At 38.5% G+C, this 19095-nt stretch overlaps 3 protein-coding genes across 4 annotated transcripts; 1 reads left to right on the forward strand and 2 right to left on the reverse strand.

The window, feature by feature from the left end:
• Positions 1-2910: 2910 nt before the first annotated feature.
• LOC116194792 lies at positions 2911-5292 on the reverse strand. The gene is made up of 3 exons (XM_031523683.1): positions 4965-5292; positions 3974-4367; positions 2911-3417 (listed from the first exon to the last, which is right to left on the reverse strand). The coding sequence occupies exons 1-3, from the start codon at positions 5080-5082 to the stop codon at positions 3120-3122; spliced, it is 810 nt and encodes a 269-aa protein (XP_031379543.1). The 5' UTR covers positions 5083-5292; the 3' UTR covers positions 2911-3119.
• A 353-nt stretch (positions 5293-5645) lies between these two features.
• Positions 5646-11217, reverse strand: LOC116194790 (endoplasmic reticulum metallopeptidase 1). Of its 2 annotated transcripts, none has more exons than XM_031523680.1 (14): positions 11083-11217; positions 10184-10539; positions 9400-9638; positions 9142-9298; positions 8958-9035; positions 8800-8874; positions 8593-8712; positions 8293-8457; positions 7671-8193; positions 7436-7592; positions 7209-7318; positions 6989-7101; positions 6555-6912; positions 5646-6119 (listed from the first exon to the last, which is right to left on the reverse strand). In XM_031523680.1, the coding sequence occupies exons 2-14, from the start codon at positions 10520-10522 to the stop codon at positions 5800-5802; spliced, it is 2754 nt and encodes a 917-aa protein (XP_031379540.1). In that variant the 5' UTR covers positions 10523-10539; positions 11083-11217; the 3' UTR covers positions 5646-5799. The 2 variants fall into 2 exon arrangements, with proteins under 2 accessions (XP_031379540.1, XP_031379541.1); XM_031523681.1 differs by having other exon boundaries at positions 10953-11089.
• Positions 11218-11351: 134 nt separating this feature from the next.
• On the forward strand, positions 11352-14990 carry LOC116194791 (mRNA-decapping enzyme subunit 2). The gene is made up of 8 exons (XM_031523682.1): positions 11352-11534; positions 12103-12254; positions 12705-12832; positions 13115-13210; positions 13343-13495; positions 14221-14324; positions 14426-14493; positions 14591-14990. The coding sequence occupies exons 1-8, from the start codon at positions 11455-11457 to the stop codon at positions 14776-14778; spliced, it is 969 nt and encodes a 322-aa protein (XP_031379542.1). The 5' UTR covers positions 11352-11454; the 3' UTR covers positions 14779-14990.
• The last annotated feature ends 4105 nt before the right edge of the window (positions 14991-19095 follow it).

Below are 19095 nucleotides of genomic sequence, written 5' to 3' on the forward strand. Positions count from 1 at the left end.
TATATATGACCTATAAATGAATATAGATGTAAAGATAATAATTGTATTTTAAAAGTACATGAATTATAGATAATAAAACAAAATGTAAAAAAAAAAATAAATTCATGATGGCAAATACATAGGAAATCTAGCCATAAGGAAATACAGACGATATATGTATAGAGATTTCATAATTTTGTAAATATAAATCCAATAGAGTTGGCATAAATGATCAGACAAGCTGTCTCATGTGCTTTTGTGGAATTCATGTGGGTTGTTAGGATTGATTAAGTCCGGACACCACTCGTTATAGAAAAGAAAAAAAAATTGTAATGTACGCTGGTGCTGCGAAATATGTGAAATATTGTCCATGAGTTAGAGTATAGGAAAAATTATATTGAATAGAAAAATGATGAAAAGAAATGAATTTTCATTTTGTATATACAGAGTATTTGGCACATTGAATTCGAAAATGTCACCTCGAAAAGTTCTTTTGAATTATCTAGAATATTTTTAAACTTTCGAAAAATTAATTGTATATCAATATAAAAATATAGATGAATAACCAAAATACATTGAATATGACACAATGGATTGATATGTTAAATTAACGTGGAGGTGAGAGTTATTAAATAGATTGATTCGAGTAATTGAGCATGAGTTAAGAATTATCAATTGAAACTTTCACATTTTACGCTTCAACTTTTATATATTATATATTGTTTGGATAACTTAATTTTTGTTATAAGATTAAAATCGTTATAATATATTAACTTATTGTAATATAAAGAAAATAAAATTTAAATTATTTGACGTAAGGATGCTATTATATTAATTATTTAAAGATGTGTGATCAATTTTGTCTGAGTATCAAAAGAAATATGGTTAATATGGAAACAATCGACTAAAAGTATAATGCACTCTATCTAAGAGATTGTTAGTTGTAAAATATTTATTGAACCATTCAAAATTAATCTAATTTCATTAGTTGATTATCTTATAAAATTGAAAGTAATCATTAAAAATATTTTATTGTATTTGGAAGCAACTATGTTATCCTAGAATTAGAATAAACTGTAAGTTTCACACATAAATGTGTTAAAATCAATATATGCAACGTAAAGTATACAAACACTACAAAAATATTAATTGATCATGTATAGAATATAAAAGATGAGAGAATATAAAAATTATAATAATTCGAAAAATATCTAATTCTGTATGATCGTCCCATCTCATCTTTTTTTTTTTTTTCTTATGGGTAGAAAAGGAACATTTATATTTCCGGCAAAATTGCCCGGCTTAGTACAAATGCATCGGGCATATGAAATACCCGATCAGCCAAAAAAGAGATAGAAGCCTCAGGGGGAGCCGAATCGAAATAAAATGATGTCTTGGGAGTACATAGAGTCATCCCTAGCAAGTCTAGCTAAGCCATCTGCCACCATGTTAGCCTCTCAGTAGATGTGCCGCATCCTAAAACCAGCGAAGAACGGTATGATCCTCCTGCAATCGGAAATGAGAGGCATTAGCGGAAGATTTTCAGAGATTGAGTTCATAAATAAATCGCAAATTACCTTGGCGTCCAACTCCACGAAGAGGAATTGGATGCCCAACTCCTTTGCCATGAGGAGGCCATCTCGGAGAGCCCAACACTCAAGCCAAAAGTGCTGCAGACACCAAGATGTCGGCTGAATCCCCCCGATCCAGGCCCCATGACAGTTCTGCAGTACTCTACCTGAGCCTGCTCTTCCCGGAGAACCAAAAGCCGAGCCGTCCGTGTTGAGTTTGAACCATTTCTAGGGTGGAGGTTCCCGGTGAATATTAACTGTGTCTAGGGACCGAGCTGCAGGCTACACAACAGAGGAAGACAATCTTCCAATGTCGTTGATGGGGAGGTTTGCCTTAAAAAATGAATTGGTTTCTCTGTTCCCAGAGAAACCAAATAGCATATGGGAAGACAATCTTCCAAGGGATGCTCATAAAGTGGGATTCAGAAGCATCAAAATTAATCTTGAACCCCCATCAATGGAAAGAGCAAAAGTAGGAAAGTTTAAGGTACAGTCACTTTAAAAGTGGTTGCAAAATGCATACAAGTAAATTGCTTAAATTTTGTGGTAAAGTATATCAATATTAAGTAAATTACACTATTTTCGAGTAAGTTACGCGTATTTTTCGAGTAAGTTACATGTAAGTAAATTACTTACATTTGAAGTAAAATGCACGGTTTCGAAGAATATTTACGACACTAGTAAATCACAAGGATTTTAAGATAGTTTTTTACTTAGACCTTTAATAAATTACTTGAGTACACCATGTCATCACTTCCGATGATTGCACCTTAGAATGTCCCCGAAAAGTACACTTCTTGGAAAATTAGGAATCCCCAGTCTAGACCAAAAATCCATCGCAGCCGGGCATTCCCGGAGGGTATGCGAAACTGTTTCTTCAGGATCATGACAAAAAGAGCATGATGGGGGAATTCTTGGGATGGTCTCAATTTTCCAGACCCATAACCAGTCCCTCTTCATATGGGTGGGGTCATGCCCACAAGCAAGCATATATGAACTGTTTTTGTTTGAGGAAACAAATGGAGAAACGATGAGGTAGTTTCTTCTGTAAGAAATAGTAGGAATGTAGAGAGAGAGAATAAAAGGATGAGAAATTTAACAAATAAAAGAAAAATGATAATAACCAAAGATAAGGGGTACGCTAGGAGCCTAGCACTGTTTAATTCCTCATGTGGTTTCATTCATAATAATTTGCCGTTTTCCAGGAAATTTTTATTTATTAGAAAACATAAAACAGAAGGTTGAAAACGAAACCTAATTTGAAGCTAACTAACTAAACACATTCGATGTCTGATCATTTTTCCAACAACATCATGGGTCAAACGCGAATTAACCGTACGAGGTATGTATCGAGAGTTGATGAGCTACAAAACATTGAACATTAAGACATATCATTGCTCTCCTTTTATAGTACAAACAACAATGTTCTAACAAGCAACAAATTAAGCAGCTAATCAATTTCAATTTACATATGTACGACGCCAAAAAGCTACTCAAGTCTAAAACGACATCGGTATGTTCGTTTTTCCTAAATTATCGAATTGTTCCTAAGCGAATCTATTTGTTTCCCTAGGCAGCAGAACTACTAGGAGGACGTTTCAAGAGCTTCATCATGAGGTTGAACTTGATGTCAGGGGAGGTCTTAGGCTGAGGCCATTTTGCTCCTTCAGGCACATTAATACACTTGAATCCCTGCTCTCTGTATAGCTTCAAGGCCCCGGGATTGTTCAAGTCGCAGTGCAATGCGATTGATCGGCAGCCCCAGGCCCGGGCCTGGGCCTCAGCTTTGGCAATGAGCCTTTTTGCTATTCCCCTCCGTCGGAACTTCTCCCGCACTGCCACGTTCGATATGTAGGCGGTTCCAGTCCTGAGGAGCCATGAAAATCATAGGAATTTTCAGTCCTAAGGAGAAGAGTTCAGTGACCAACAACAATAATAGGATACAGATGCTCAGGGAGACTGCCTTCCGGGTATCAGTCACAGAAAAATTAGTGAACTGCTTGGAATCTCTATCGATTATATAGGAAAATCTGCTAACTGAATCCTTACTGATGACCGTAAACAATGGACTAAATGGTGAAATCAGTTTCCCTCTACACAAATGATGTATACGTGCAGAAATCTGATAATTATTTATGCACAATGATCTGACTATGATGATGTCCAAAGGTGATAAATTTGCTCCCTTAATCTCGCATTAAAAACTGTCTTAGATGATGAAAGCTCAACAGCTCTCGATTTGAAGAAACAAACGGCAAATAATAGAAGCTAAAATGCATGTCTACCACCCAGCAACTATCACGAGATGATTAACTTATCAGGAGAGAGTGAGCAACCTCAATTATATGCACTTCATAAGTCTGATAAGTTTCCGCAATATGATACTCAATAATGATAAATAAACATATACATCTCCTCCGCACCTCCTCTGCCTGAGTGGTCCCCTCCTCGGCAGAAAATCGGCCACAGTATCCACAGTCAATATCCCTGCAACGTATCCCTTGTTGAGACTGAACCTAGCGTCGAGCCCACCAATCCTTAAGTCTTCATTTCCCAACAAGGGCTCATCGGCTGAGCTCCCAATAACTGCAACCAAGCAAGTTCTCTTGCAACCACTTGGGACGGAAAACCCCACAACCATCGCCAAGATCCTGTCAATCCTCAGGATGAAATCGAGCGGGAAAGAGTATTCGGGGAAGAAGGAGCTGCAGTGAGTCTCAGCTACTTCCCAGCAGTCTTCAAGTCGGGCCTCCCTCACAACAATCTCAGGAGAAACCGTCGGGAACAAATCGGCCACTTGACTAGCTTTGCATACTCCTATCAACCAAGTGGGAATTACAAGTAAGGATTCTCTAAAGCTCGCAGCTAAGGCTCAGTCATTCAGGTGTTCCACCAGAGTAATCTTAGCCAAAACAATACTTTCGCCCTTTCAGGCGAAAGATAGATATGCAAAGATGCCTTTTTTTATCCTAGACATGCCTTAGAATGCAAGTAAAGTTTGATCCCGGAAGATCTGATGGAGACTTGTTTGGCAACCGAAAGTGCATACAAACTGGGATTGTGTTCTCGGTATTGGGAAATGTTATTTCGATCTAATCACGGCCAATTCATTAGCCGAGAAGTCCATACAAGTAAAGAATCCACTGCCATCTTTTTTTATTTTTTTTGCTCGGAAGAATTGACTGCCATCACTATGCTACTAATCACAAAGTCCAATCCTTTTCCTCAATTGCTCAGCAAACCAACAGCAGCAGATTCAAAGAAGCTCTACAAACCAATATCCACCACAAAACAACTGAGAAATTCAGGGTCAGAACTTACAATACCAAATTGCGGGTCTATCGTGGAAGAAGCATCTTCATAGAGACAAAAAAGGGCAAAGAACTTAGCAGTTCAGGACCATGGATAGGGTACCTGTTTTATGGGAGAGGGACCCTTTTGATGGGAAGTGGGAAATTTGCTTGAAATTGATGAGAGGGCTTTGGCGATCGAGAGCGGGACAGACTGAGACTCCCAACGGTATCGACCGCATTTCTTGCAGAAGATCTTCCCTTCCCCGCCTCTCTCCTTCCCACAAAGAATCTCTCTCTGGGAAAAGGGAGAGAAACTGATGGACGCACTGTCTCTTCCTTCCTCCTGTCTAATCCCACACAGAGAGGGAGAGAGAGAGAGAGACTGCAGAGGGATTGAGTGTTACCTGAGTGGCTAAAGCAGAGAAGGCAGGGGACCGGACAAAAGGACAAGGGAAGGTTTGATTGTCACTGGTGCCGTGATGTCCTGTTTTGATTTTTCAATTTTTTAGTTTTTTGTTTGAATTCCTCAGATTTTTATGGAACACCACAGTGCCCGGTTGTGGTTCTCGCTTCCTTTTGATGGGAAAATGACAATTCATGTTTCTGGAATTTCATTAGAGATTCTTGGGCCCATGCATAACCCTATTGGGATTCTAGATGTAAGATTACGTCGAAGATGCACAAGTCCGACGCGGACATATCAAATCAGTGCACCTTAAGACACAATTTATGGTTTCAGAGAATTGAGGCCCGCTCAGCATTGATTAGCCGAGCGTTCATTAACATTGTCGATCGAACTGAGTGACGAGTAACTCAACCGTTATTGATTCGTAATGGTTTCTCCTATGATTAGGTATTCCAGGGCAATGAGTTCACACAGGATGGTTCTGTAAGGAAGAATCTATCTCAAGAAGAAAACCCATAAAAAAAAACTAAGAAACGACATCTCTTTCGATCTAGAAGTCAACTGGGAGATCTCTTAGGAACGAGAGCGTGTAGGGCGACGAGGATTTCCCGAACAGAGAACACCAGGAGGGCAGCTTTGTCAGGACTTTCTCTACCTTGGGAGTTGTCCGGTCCAAGTCCGTCCTAAGCTTCAGAAGGGGCTGCCGAGTCTTCTCTTTTTCTGCCTTCCGAGCTTCATCAGCAGAATGCTTCCCCCATAACAGGGTCAGGTCGAACTTTTCTGGTGAATTCTTTCCACCTGCAAACTGGATTATATGCCACCCGTCAATGCTGCTCTTTGCATCCAATGGGATTAGCTCTTCGGAATCTCCTGCATTCGAAAATATGTTACGAAATAAATCAGTTATTCCTCCAATACAGTCAAAATTGAGCTTAGAAAGGTATGATGACTATTATGATATGGTCGCGACTTGATAATGACTCCAAATCGAAACCCAGAGTCTCCAAGCTATGCATCCACCGTCCATTATCACTTCCTTGCCCCTCATTTGTCAAGATTGGGTAAACTTATCATCAAAATTAAGGCTAAATTCATCACTGACAGCAAAGAAGTAGGTTCTTGTCCATATAGAACTCCATATTTCCTTTTAAAATTTAAGCTTCACAGAGATCCGGACTCCTTATAATTGGAATCCTGAGATTAGACTAGGCTAGCAATTGTTTGATAAGAAAGACCATGCGTTGCCGTATATTTTAACAGGATAACATTGAGAAACATGGAGAAGGGAATGTACGTTCACAATACCTTCCAACTTGAAGTCCTCTACTTCTTCAGTATTTATTGCGAGCACCCACCTTACTGAACTCTTTGTGTCGATCGAGACTCTAGTGATTCTTTTGAGCCCACTATCGGTATCATCACCAATGAGAAGCAGTGGTAAATCAGATTCGCTCCACCCAGCTTCGGTTTCGTCATGGGTCCAGCACCCGTATTTGACCGAGAATGAGATGAAATCAACGACTTTATCTCTTCCGCAAACAAAGCCTTCTCCGATCTGGTCAACCTCCTTGGTCAACTTACCTGGAGTCGTAGAGAAAAAGGACACATAAGAGGTGGGACCCTGCCCTTGCTTGTTACCTGTCGCGTCTACGACATGGACAACCTGAGAATGAATACAGGTCTCGTGAACTTCATGCTAAACTTAGAATTTGTAATGGTCAAACGTTTGATGAACTTACATTAACAGCTCTTGCAGTGTCGTCTGAGAATGGTGGAACCAAGCCCGAGAAGACTGCAGCCGCTGAGAGGCCAAACATGAGAAGAGTTGCAAAGACAAAGTATCTCTTTGCACCTGGACAAAGTTGTGTTACACTGACGAATTAATACGGGTTGAACACTAACTACAGCAACCTATCAACCATAATTAAAGAGAAAAGGAAACAACATTGAATAGCCAACCTGAAAGGTGAACATACGAGAGGAGATACACCATTGTCAGGGATATGACTAGAGCTATGAACGTGGAGATAATTACATTTCCCAACCAATCCGGAATGTTCCCAGGGTTCCTGCTTATAGATATAAGTCAAACATTGACTGCTATGCTCGAACTTCAGAAAAAGATCAAGTATGATGAGAATTTCTCTAAGAATGTTTAAAGAATAGATATCAAATACTAACTTTACCTGTCAAATCGAACTAGCATTGCCACAACTGTTGCAGCTAACCGAATAAATGTGCCTGCAGAAATCAAGACCGGCACAGATAGGCCAAAGAGCAGAGTTGCAAGTTTAAGAGGCCTTGGGAATCGCACTGGGGTTAAAGTTGCTTCAAGAAGGCCATCTATTAAAAAAAAAAAAGAAGTATGTTAGTCACAACGAAACTTAAGTCACAAATGGAAATGCAATTTTATTTGCTTACATGCAAATGCTGGAGGAACAAGCCAGGCGAGGGCCAAGTATGAAGACCCAAGTCCAAAGTAGTTTCCAATCACAAGTAGGATGAGCCATTGGATCAAGCCTCCTTTGTAAAGCCATCTCTCTGCTTCGAGCTTGGCCAAATTACCTCGAGTAGAGGTTGATAACTGCTTCCTTTCAGAGTGGACCTTTGACAAGTAACTCTTAAGGATCAGAAAGCCCAAGTGTTGGCCTGTCAGGGCTCCTAGAAGTGCTGGTGCACCAAATAGTCCAACCACTAGCCACGGACTTGCAACATATGGGACTGGTGAAGAAGATATCAGAGGTAGAATGAAAGCCGCGAGAGCCGAGAAACATGTCGAGAATATCCACATAAGAATAATGCTCAGACAGGACAGACCCAAAGAAACGGCTGCTGGGTATCCACCCATGAACAATGATGTTGCCCATATCATAAGGGACTGCATTATCACCGAATTATGAAGCGTATTCGCGAAGTTTTTTGTGTACAAGACCATATACATGCCCTAGGATACATCAACATGCAGGAAACACGTATGAGTCAATTGTAATAGCTTTAACAGAGTGAAATAAATGCGGAAATCAAAAGAAAGGAAGATGCATACCAAAATGTCGAAATATATGGCTGAATTGCCCTTCGAGTTCTGTTCGTTTTTCATCATATGGGCTTGAGAAAGATCTCGGGATGGACCAGTCTGGAGCAAAAAGGCGAGCATGTTTTCCCCAAGATGTTGAAGAGATCCCGCTTTCAATAGCTCTAATTTGTCATTCTGCAGGGGAAGATTGGACTTCTAATCTCAGTTTTTGTTTTCTATGCACAGATGTTCTCTCACTTTCAGGATATACATCATTATCAAACGAAATGAGCTCTCATCCAAAAGAAACCAAAAGAAAGAATTGAGCACCTTAGTGTGATAAACTGCACCATTATCTGTGTAAGCAAAGTCAAGCCCTGAGAGGTTTGCAACCTCTTTATACACTTGGAAATCCGTTGCGGATTTAATAGCTCCAGAAGCAAAAAGATCCTGTGTCAATAGACTAACTGGTGATCTGAACATCAGATGAAGAAAAAAGCATGTGGTTGAAGGATGGAATGCAGAGCAGATACATACTTGAGCAATCACATGGCCAGATGGATATTTAGCGACCAAAGCATAGTTCTCAATGGCCCATGGATTTGAGCCAGTCTGTAAAAAAGAAGCAAGATGAGTGAATAGATTCAAGAAAGTGCAAAAGAAATTGTCTGTGGCCCAAAACCAACAAAGTAGACCTGAAATATCCCTGACTTGCCTCCAATGCCCATTGCCTCCAAATCAATCGCCATGCGAACAGTTTTGCTCCAAGGATGCTGCAATTAACAAACTCTATGTCAACTGTCTATCTATGGAAACTATGGAAACTGAAAGTTGGAAAGTGAAACAATGATAAGCACATAAAACCGAAGAGCTTTTAACCTGAGTGATGAAGCTGTGAGCTCCATTGAGACCTTCTTCCTCACCAGTGTTGAACAAAAATATAACAGCATTTTTAAATCCATGAGCCCATTGAGAAACCGCCCGAGCAAGTTCAAGCATAACAGCAACACAGGAGCTGCAGTCTCCAGCCCCTTCCCTGAAATCAATGCATAAGCAGTTCTAGGAAGAACCATGAGAAAAGATGAATGACTCAAACTTAATGGCAAAGATAGAGGCAAAATACAAAGCAAAGCATACGTTGAGAAAACTGTGTCGATATGAGAAGAAACCAGAATTGTGCTATCTCCAGCTTCATCTACATATTTCGGCGAAATTCTCAATATGACATGATTTAAGTCCGAATAAACTAGTGTTCTCCCCTGGAACAAGCCACTGACCAGACGATTTGCGCCTGAATTTGCATGAAAAAAGTCCACTTCAACCTCAACCTCCCAGTGGGCTGTTTTATTTATTTTCTCTGCTGCTGCCAAAACATACTACAGCTGAATGTAAGCTAAACAGAGATGGAAAAAAAGTAAAATATACAAAATCTAATGTACGTGTTAAGTTGATCAGCAAATGAGGAAACTGACAGAAAAAATAGATTGCCGAGATATTAACAATATTTTGGTCCTAAAAGAACATGATTCGGTACATGACTTCAAAATCAATTCATATAGAGAGTACCGTATGGTACAGTATGAATAAAAGGAGAATATTCAGCTAAAGATGGTCCAACTAATTCCTCCTATTCACAAATATTAGATTCTATTTCTAAGTGATAACGTCATTAAAGCCCCCCCCCACACACACACACACAACACAAAAACAAATCGAAACTGAGAAACAGGCCTTTCATATTATCCCAGTTCAAAGCTTTCCTTTGCCATATCAAACTTGACCGAAACTAATCAAAACAGCATCGAACTACCACAAAACCACATTTACTAGAAAATGCTACAGTGGGAGCAAACTGAAAACTTTGGACATGCGTGATATTAGTTTGCATAGAACTTCAGAAAGTCATCTTTATGAGGCAAACCTGAACAGCAAGATCGAGAGCGTCAGAGCCAACAGGATGCGGCCCAAAGTCAGTCAGAGCCTTCACATGCTTCATTGCCTCTATCTCCGAGAAACCTCTCTTGCCTGCTTGCTCAGCAGTAAGGGGCATGGGCAAGCTCTCAAACTGATAATTATAAACAGCCCAGGAACAGTATGTGATCACCAAGAACAGAATCAGCCATACGAATGGTGATCTCCTTGGGCTACTAACGACAACACCAGTTTCCTGACTTCTATCAACAGCAGGGCTGCTGCCACTTCTTTCATCGGTGCTTGCCAGGTTAGACTGCGCAGAAGAAATCTCCTCCCGCCGACGCATTGCTCCAATAAGTTTAGCTGAGAAAGGATAGAATCCGAAGCAGAGCAACCCAATCAGAGAAAGGAAATTATACATGAGAACATCAAACTAAACAACAAGCGGCTTCTGTGCAAAGAATGAACGGGACAATTCTTTAACAAGCCAATAGCTGTTTAAGGAAACACCAAGGACAGGCACACCACCAATGGACAGGGGGGCAGAAGAACCAATTTTGCAGGAAACCCGACACACATATCATTATCATATCACTCCAACTGCGGAAAGGAACATGACATCTAATGATTACTGGGAAGTTCAATGAATCTCCAGATCATCATGTGCCTCGTTCCCCGCGTAAAATGAAGCCGGCAAATGCAAAACGGAATTAAAACTGAACATTTGATCCCTGAAACTTAGAATAACATAACGAGGAGTGGATAAAGATCTCAACTTTGCAATCAGGATTGGATGAAGCTCGACAGAGACACAGAATCGAGCGAAAGGGTACAATTTGAGCAGAGAATTACGTCAGTTTAACGGATAAAAGATGGGAATTTTGAGCACGAAGTCATAGACATTACACTGAGATGTCGGAGCAGACAGGGCGAATTGCACAGAGGTTTGCAGTAGGAAGAAGATTGGTTCATCAGCCTACGCCATTGGTAGTTTTTTTTTTTTTCCCTGTTCTTGTTTTTCCTTTTTGGGTGGTGTTTGACTTTGGAGAATTACTGGTCTGGGCTCAAGCCCATTACAACACTCCCCCAGCCCAAAATCTAGAAACTGTTTTCCATTTTCCCGGAAAACCAAAAACTACAAAACGAATTTTCCAAAGCAATAGGGGAACATATGATGATGAGACTGAACAAGGAGGAGGAGGAGGAGAAATTTTTCGTGTCTGAAGAAAGGAGTAATCGGCCCAAAAGTAGGGCAAGGGCAGAGGACAAGGTACTAAGATGTCGGGGCTTCATCGATCTTCGAGCGCTCCATTGAAGAACGGCCTCCCGCCTCAGGAACTCCTCGACGACCTCTGCAGGTGCGTCCGGTTGATTAGTTCTGGTTGCTGCGAGTGAGCTCAGTTGCTTGTCTGAGACTTCAAAATCATGACTTGACGGCCAGTGTAATTTGATTTCTTTTGGCGGGATGTAATGGCTTGTTCTGGACTGCTGAATGGATTTAAAGCTCTGTTTGATTGTGGGAATGTTCGATTTTTTCTCTTTTAATTGTACTAGAAGATTACAAAGACAGATAAAATTAATGGGATGGACTTCATTCGAGAGAAAAAACGAGAAAAATTGATTCAAGTTTGAAGGTGAAAACATGTTTTCTATGCCCGGGAATAGAAACTTGGAGCGTTTCCCCTTACCTACATTATGGTGCTTCGACGTTGCATAATCTCTTTGCATGGCTCGTTGTAGTGCTGGATGAGCTCTAGAGGCTTTTGTCTGACGAATATCCCAAAGATTAATAGTTTGCTTGAGAAAAACGAGTTTATTTCGATTAGTTGGTTCAAGTTGATATTTTTCTTTGCTGTCTTCATCTTTATAGCAGGATTGGGCTTTTTCCTACTTTGATTCTGACATGTTTATTCATTCTCTTGGCAGCCGGTTTGTCCTGAATGTGCCCAAAGAAGATCTCCAGTCATTTGAGCGTATCTTGTTTCTCGTGGAGTATGCGCATTGGTTCTATGAAGACAACTCTGTGGAGATGAATCCGTCCTTGAAATCCCTGACTCTGAAAGAGTTCACTTCCTTACGTATCCTCTGCAGTACAAATTGATTGCTTTGGCCTTGTGTCCTCTTTGTTGACCATACATTCATCCTGTTGGCCTTGTCGGTATGATCTCATCTGAACGATTTAATCCTGTCATGGAGGAATGTTCTACTCGGGAGGTCTGGAGCAATGGAAAGGTTTTTCATACATCACAGACCCCGTCTTGTTAGCGAGAGTTTTGACCAATCCTGTGGGTTTTTCTTTTATGATTTTTTTCCCTTATAAATTTGTATCTTCTTCCCATGAAACTAGAAAACGTACAATGAATTTGCAGAGATAGATAGATTGAGCATGTGATGTTCAATGCTTGATGACAGTGGTGATAGATGATCCACTGCACATCTTTTTATGGTTTACAAAGTGATCTGTGCAAAGTCATGGAAGGTTAATTGTCATTTGTTTTTTCCTATTGATTTTCCTTAATACACTGTAGTTTTTAACAGCTGCGATGTATTAAGACCTTACGTTGCTCATATTGATGACATCTTTAAGGACTTCACTTCCTACAAGGTTCGGGTTCCTGTGACCGGTGCCATCATCTTGGATGAATCCTATGAACGGGTAAGAGACTAGTCAGTTCTACAGAGACACAGACACACATACATGAATCATTACATTTTCTTTAAATCTGAAAGAGTGTGCTCCCAGATTTTCTTATGAAAGCTATTACCTCTAATATTCTTTCTGCATGGTATATTTCATTCTGTAGCTAGGAAGTTGGGTGTTGGGGGTGAATATCCAAAATCAATGTTTTGAACTGACTATTGTCGAACTGATAAGACTAAAGTCTATTTCTAGACTGATTCAGAAACTCATTATTTCATTTCCCGTTTTTCATAAAAGTGCTTGCTGGTGAAAGGATGGAAAGGAACAAGCTGGAGTTTTCCCCGTGGGAAGAAGAACAAAGATGAGGAAGATCATGCTTGTGCTATTAGAGAAGTGAGTCTCCTGTCCATTATAGGACAATTGTTATACAGTTATTAGATAATATCCGATATTTTATAAAACAGTCATGACTAGCTTTTTCATGAGATCAATATGTGCATGTACTCGACCTGTTTACTACTGCAGGTCCTAGAGGAAACGGGGTTCGATGTGTCAAATCTTCTGAACAAAGACGACTATATTGAAGAGATGTTTGGGCAGCAGAGGGTGCGGCTGTACGTTATTGCTGGTGTGAAGGATGATACAACCTTTGCACCACTTACCAAGAAAGAAATCAGTGTACGTGTTTCATCGTCTTTGTCAAATTTTCTCATTGTTATAATGTTTGAGATGGAATTGTCTCGTCCTATGAACTGTAGTGTCTTGATGGCATGTTTTATTTGTCCCCTGGGACTCCATTGTAGTTTGGGTCGTGCTTTTAATTCTTCTGCCAGTGCTTAAGCTTTTTTAAAGCTCAAATTATGGCTTCTTGGCTTTTCAGGTTCATTTTGATGCCTTCACGCTAACTGTAAGTTAGAATCATGAAATGCCTAATCGAAAGGATAGAATCATATATTGTTGAAGACCGATTCATTTTTGCTCTGCCTGTCCTCTCATCTTGAAACATATGAAATAATGTGTTAGATTGCAGTTTCAAGACTGTTTTATGGTCATGCACCATGTCTTCTAAGGTGCCATTTTACAGTCTTTTCCCTCATTTTCCCCATTCTTTAGGAAATAAGGAAACAAAATTGGAACCTTCCGAATTCCCAGAACCAAAGAGATGACTGTGTTTGGTCCTGGAAACAAGGAAATCCTTCTTTGCTTGGGAAATAAAGAAAATCAGAAAAGTATGCACGTCGCAGTGCACTTCAGAGGATGTATATGTCATAAATTGTCTTCTAAAGCACAGTCCAAACATTGCCTTGTTTGTTTGTTAGGACAGAAGACCTTGTTCCCTACGGGAGCCTATAATACTCAGTGAATGATGAGTGTTGAAAGTCTGTTTTTGATGTTCGTTGCAGGAAATTGCATGGCAGCGCATTGAAGACCTTCAGCCGGCAAGTGACAATGTCATATCCCGTGGGGTGACTGGCCTTAAGCTGTATATGGTTTCTCCTTTCCTCACGTAGGTTCTCTGACCTCCTCAAATTTTGATTACAATGACTGAGGGTAAGAAAATCACTTTAGTCCCTTCTTATTGCTTCTAAATACCAATCTTCTCTACAGATACTTGAAGACGTGGATTTCAGCACACAAGCCCCCTCTTGCTTCAAAACCCAACATCCCAGTCAAAGGTTCTCCACTCTTGTCTCCTCTCGAAACATACTAAAAGAAGTCCATCTCGGTCATTAACTTCTCGTCTGTTAATTTCTCATTTGTCTACTTGTTCAGCAATGTGTGTGTGGAAGGCAAAAACTGGCTCCACTGGGAGCAGCAGCACTATGATAACAGAGACCCAGCTGACTAGAGCCATGTCCGAGAGCCGCCCTCCTGATACTGCCCCAGGGAAGAGCTTCAGAAACTTCAGGTTTGATACCACAGCGATCGTAAGAGCAATGGAAGCTGGTTTTTCCACATGAAGGGTCAGGATCAGAACTGTCTTTTCATCATCTAGCTAGCACGGTCTTTAGACTAAAGTTACTGAAGCATCTTCATAACTTTCAGTTGTCAGTGCAGTCAATAAGTTTCGAGTTTGCACTGTAATTACTACTTTGTACAGAAACCTTGGTAGCAGTATATTTATGTCTTCAGCTTCAACAAGATTTCAAGTTCAGGCTGCCCTTTTATTGCTTCCGATGCTAGCATCGTTTATCGTCCTCAAACTAAAGCAGTAGTCGAGTTTCCATCGTTGGTCTTGAAAATTATATTCTTGGTCCCGGAGTTATAAGATTCATACATTCTTGATGGCCGGCCCCATCTCTACTTGTTTCAACATTGGATAGTGAGGGATGGGGTCAGGCTATGGAATTATAAGCTGATGGCATGTCCTCGCATTGGCCATTCCTTTTCTCTTTTTGTTGTCTTATAACATAATTAAGATTCTGATTCCCCTTTCAATTCCAAATGATGACAAGACATGTTAGGAGCACTCTCTCTTGGTTTTGTACATATGAATTTGGAACAGAAGTTATCCTGAATGTGAAAGGAGTGCAGAGATTTGGTTAGGTGATTACGAGAGATTAAAAGGCCTAAGCTGATGTATACCGGGAAATCTCCAAAACCATCTGAGAAGCTGTGAACCGGAGTGGTTTCGCATCACATTACTGTCAGGTCTATCTCGGTCAGGTTGGATTTGCGGAACATGAACGAGAGATCGGTCTTACAGGGTGAAGAGATGCGGGCGGCTTTGTATGGTCATCAGGATATAAAACAGGACGTCATGAGATGAATTAATGCTTATGTCAATGATGTCATGCATCAAAAACAACGTCCCTGACCCGGCTACTGCGACTCCGATCCCCACGGGTCATCACGACATTCAACCAAAGGCAACTGTATGGATCAACGAAGACCCCCGAACACAGCAACAATCCCAAATTTTATCTAGCCAACAATTTTGTAGGATTAGGATTAGCTTTATTCATACAACTTAACATATTACAGTTTTTAAGAAGATTGGGAGTTCATGATTCTTGGAAGAGCCCGGGAGACATCGAGAAATTTATAATGTCCATTGGAAGATCATCCGAATTCATCATCGTCATAACAACTATTCTCTATAGGAATCTGGGAATCTGGGAATGTGAAACTTAGTACATACTATAAATGTCGTACTCATAAAGTTGACAGAGGTGTGTATAAGTTATCAGATTAGGGGAAGACGAATCAAATATTCGATTCCTAACAGTGTAAAGTAGCAACAAAATCTTCCGGTCTTTTTATGTTAAAGATAGAAATCCACATTGATATGCTCAGTTTCCAAATATATCAAAGATTCCTCGAAAGTCGTTGAATGCTGGCCGGAACTTTCATGAACGAATCCATGTCTCTGGGCAGGGAGAAGACAGCTTTTTTTTTTGGGAAATATATTTGTACATTTGGATTCTTTAATATAGAGATTATTTATACATATGTCACCCTTGATATGTTTTCATTTTATCTCACTTAATTTACAAATATTTCATAAAATTGTGGAAACTAATACACAGTTAAAACTAATATTATACAAATCCATCAAAAGAGAATGTAACGCGGTGACACATGCTCTGACTTGAAAATCAAGAGGTTTCATATTATATATTAAAATTTTTATTTCATTGTAATAAATTCATGAGTTTCTCTAGAAAAAATAAAAATTAGGGCAAATTACAAAAAAAAAATTCAAATTTTGTAAAAAGTCTCAATTTTGTCATAAATTTTGTTTTGTAACAAAAAAAACCATAAGTTTTCTAAAATATCTCAAAAATGACCTATGTTATAACTTCCGTCAATTTTTCCTGTTGATGGTGGTCCCTTTAACTGTTCACTTAGGTCACACGTAGGCAAAAATTGATGGAAGTTATAACGGAGGTCATTTTTTAGACATTTTAGAAAACTTATGGTTTTTTTTGTTACAAAACAAAATTTAGGACAAAATTGAGACATTTTACAAAATTTGATTTTTTTTTGTAATTTACCCTAAAAATTAATATGAACCTATTAATTTATTCAATGAAAAATATATATATATAAAAGAGACATATGTAGGTAGATAAACATGAGAAATTGCGAAAATAGACAGCCACACATTTTTTTTTTGCTTTTAGCAAAGGAAATTCTTTTAGTTACGAAAGATGCTTATGACAAGGAGATCTAGTCGAGTGGAGTAGTCTCCTTTTCGAATGTGGTTCATGGACGAACTTTATCATGTGCCACGGGCACATGAAACTCAAGGAGAAGGAGAGGTGAAGGGACCCTCGCCATACATGCGACCTCTTTGTAACAAAATAAATCAAGAAAAAAATAATAATGGTAATAATTGCAATTATTTATATATAGTTTCTTCTCTCACATATGTACAATAGCCTTCCTACACGTGCGATTGCTCTTGCGTCCTTGCACAAATTCAAGATTGCTTGTTTTAAAAATTTGACTTGATTTTTAAAATCCTTTTAAAATTTGTCTTTTGTATAAAATGGATAGTGAATGAGATAATGGGAGAGATTTTTTAGGTAATAGAGTATTCATTCTTTTATTTTTTATTTTTCGATATTTTCCTCGAAAATAAGGAACCTTTTTAGTAATTTGTGTATATGATAAAGTTTAATTTTAGAAAAAATTGTGGTAGTTACAAAATGAATTTTTTTCTTAAAAATAATTGCATAAAATATAAAATGAAATATAAGATATAAAAATATAGCTATCAATGAATAATAATCCTTTCAGGAGGAAAATTAGACAATACTATTCCTTTACATTATACCATATGAAAAAAAAAGTCAGTTTTATAATATAAATATGATCTATTATTATTATATATGTGAGAATGAAAGTAATTTGTCTAACTTTCCTTCTCCGAAAAATGCCAATAACAAAATAATTTTAATAAATACTAGCCACAAAATAAAGGTCATAACTGTAAATTCAACAAATAACTATCAATTATCACCATTTTGCCTCTCTTCGCCGCACTCTTTTTCTCTCTCTTACCTCCCAAAAAAAAAGTTCCCTCCCCTCAAATTTTATTACAATCAATTAAAAAAGAATCATGTGTAGGTAAAACTGGTGAATGAATGGGAGTCTAATAATTTATTTTTATATATTTACCTATTTCAAATAATATCATAATCAACACATTTTTTTAATTCCGAATGTAGCACGGGTTTTATCTAGTTTTTATCTATATATATTCTTATAAGTTATATATGTATATTATGAGGCTCACACCCACCCAACAGAAAAAAAAAAAATACAAGGCCCACTCACACCGCATAATGAGAGTTGAACTATTTATTCTCTCTCTCCTTTAGGTTAAGCCATTGATAAAAAAGAGCCTAAATGAGCTGAGCTCGAGCTCGAGCTTGACTACTTTGGCTCGCACAAGCCTGGGCTTGAGCTCTAGCCCAAGAGTTGATAGGTGAGCCAATCTTGAGCCTACTATATTCGGACTCGGCTCGTTTACACACACCCCTACCACTCCCTTTCTCCGCATTTCTCCTCTACTCTCCCTCTTTCCTCCTAACCTATTCTACGTTCATCCGTCCATTTCAATTACTTTTTGCCTTTTTTTATTTGAAATTTTTATATTTTATACATAACAAAGTTTCAAAAAATAAATTTGATACGGTTCGATACTCTCTCATTTTCTTAATCGATATTTAAACATTATATAGAAACGATTTTTTATTTTTCATTATCTATTTTATGTTTCTCATGCATCGTACGAGTTATCGTCTAGTAATTCCAAATAATGGAGGCCACAAAATAAAGAATAAAATTGTAAATGCAAAAAAATAACTACCACATCCATGTGCAAAAAAACAAAAAAAACAAACTACCACATCCACTTTTTTTCCCTTATCCCTTTCTCTCTCCATCTCACTTTCTTTTCTTCAGGGAAAACTCCCTTTCCTCTCTTTCTTCATCCTCTAATTCGTATTCATCAAAATTGTTTTTACAAATAATAAGATTTCTAACTACTATTAGATCAATTGGATTTACTTTTAATTATTATTCTAATATTTTTTAAAATTTAATTCATATGTATTTCTATTATTGTTTTTGCTCGTAACTTGAATTTACTTCTCACTAACAAAAGATAATTTAATAATATTACACTTAAAATATGTACAATGTATGCACGCTTATTGCTGGTCACCTCTAATATATATAATCATACCTTTACAAAATAAATTTAATGTTATAATTATATTCTCTCATATTATCATTTACAATAAAAAAGAATCACTATTTAACGG

The sequence above is a fragment of the Punica granatum genome, chromosome 2 (assembly GCF_007655135.1).
Source record: "Punica granatum isolate Tunisia-2019 chromosome 2, ASM765513v2, whole genome shotgun sequence".
In the NCBI taxonomy this organism is placed as follows: Eukaryota; Viridiplantae; Streptophyta; class Magnoliopsida; order Myrtales; family Lythraceae; genus Punica; species Punica granatum.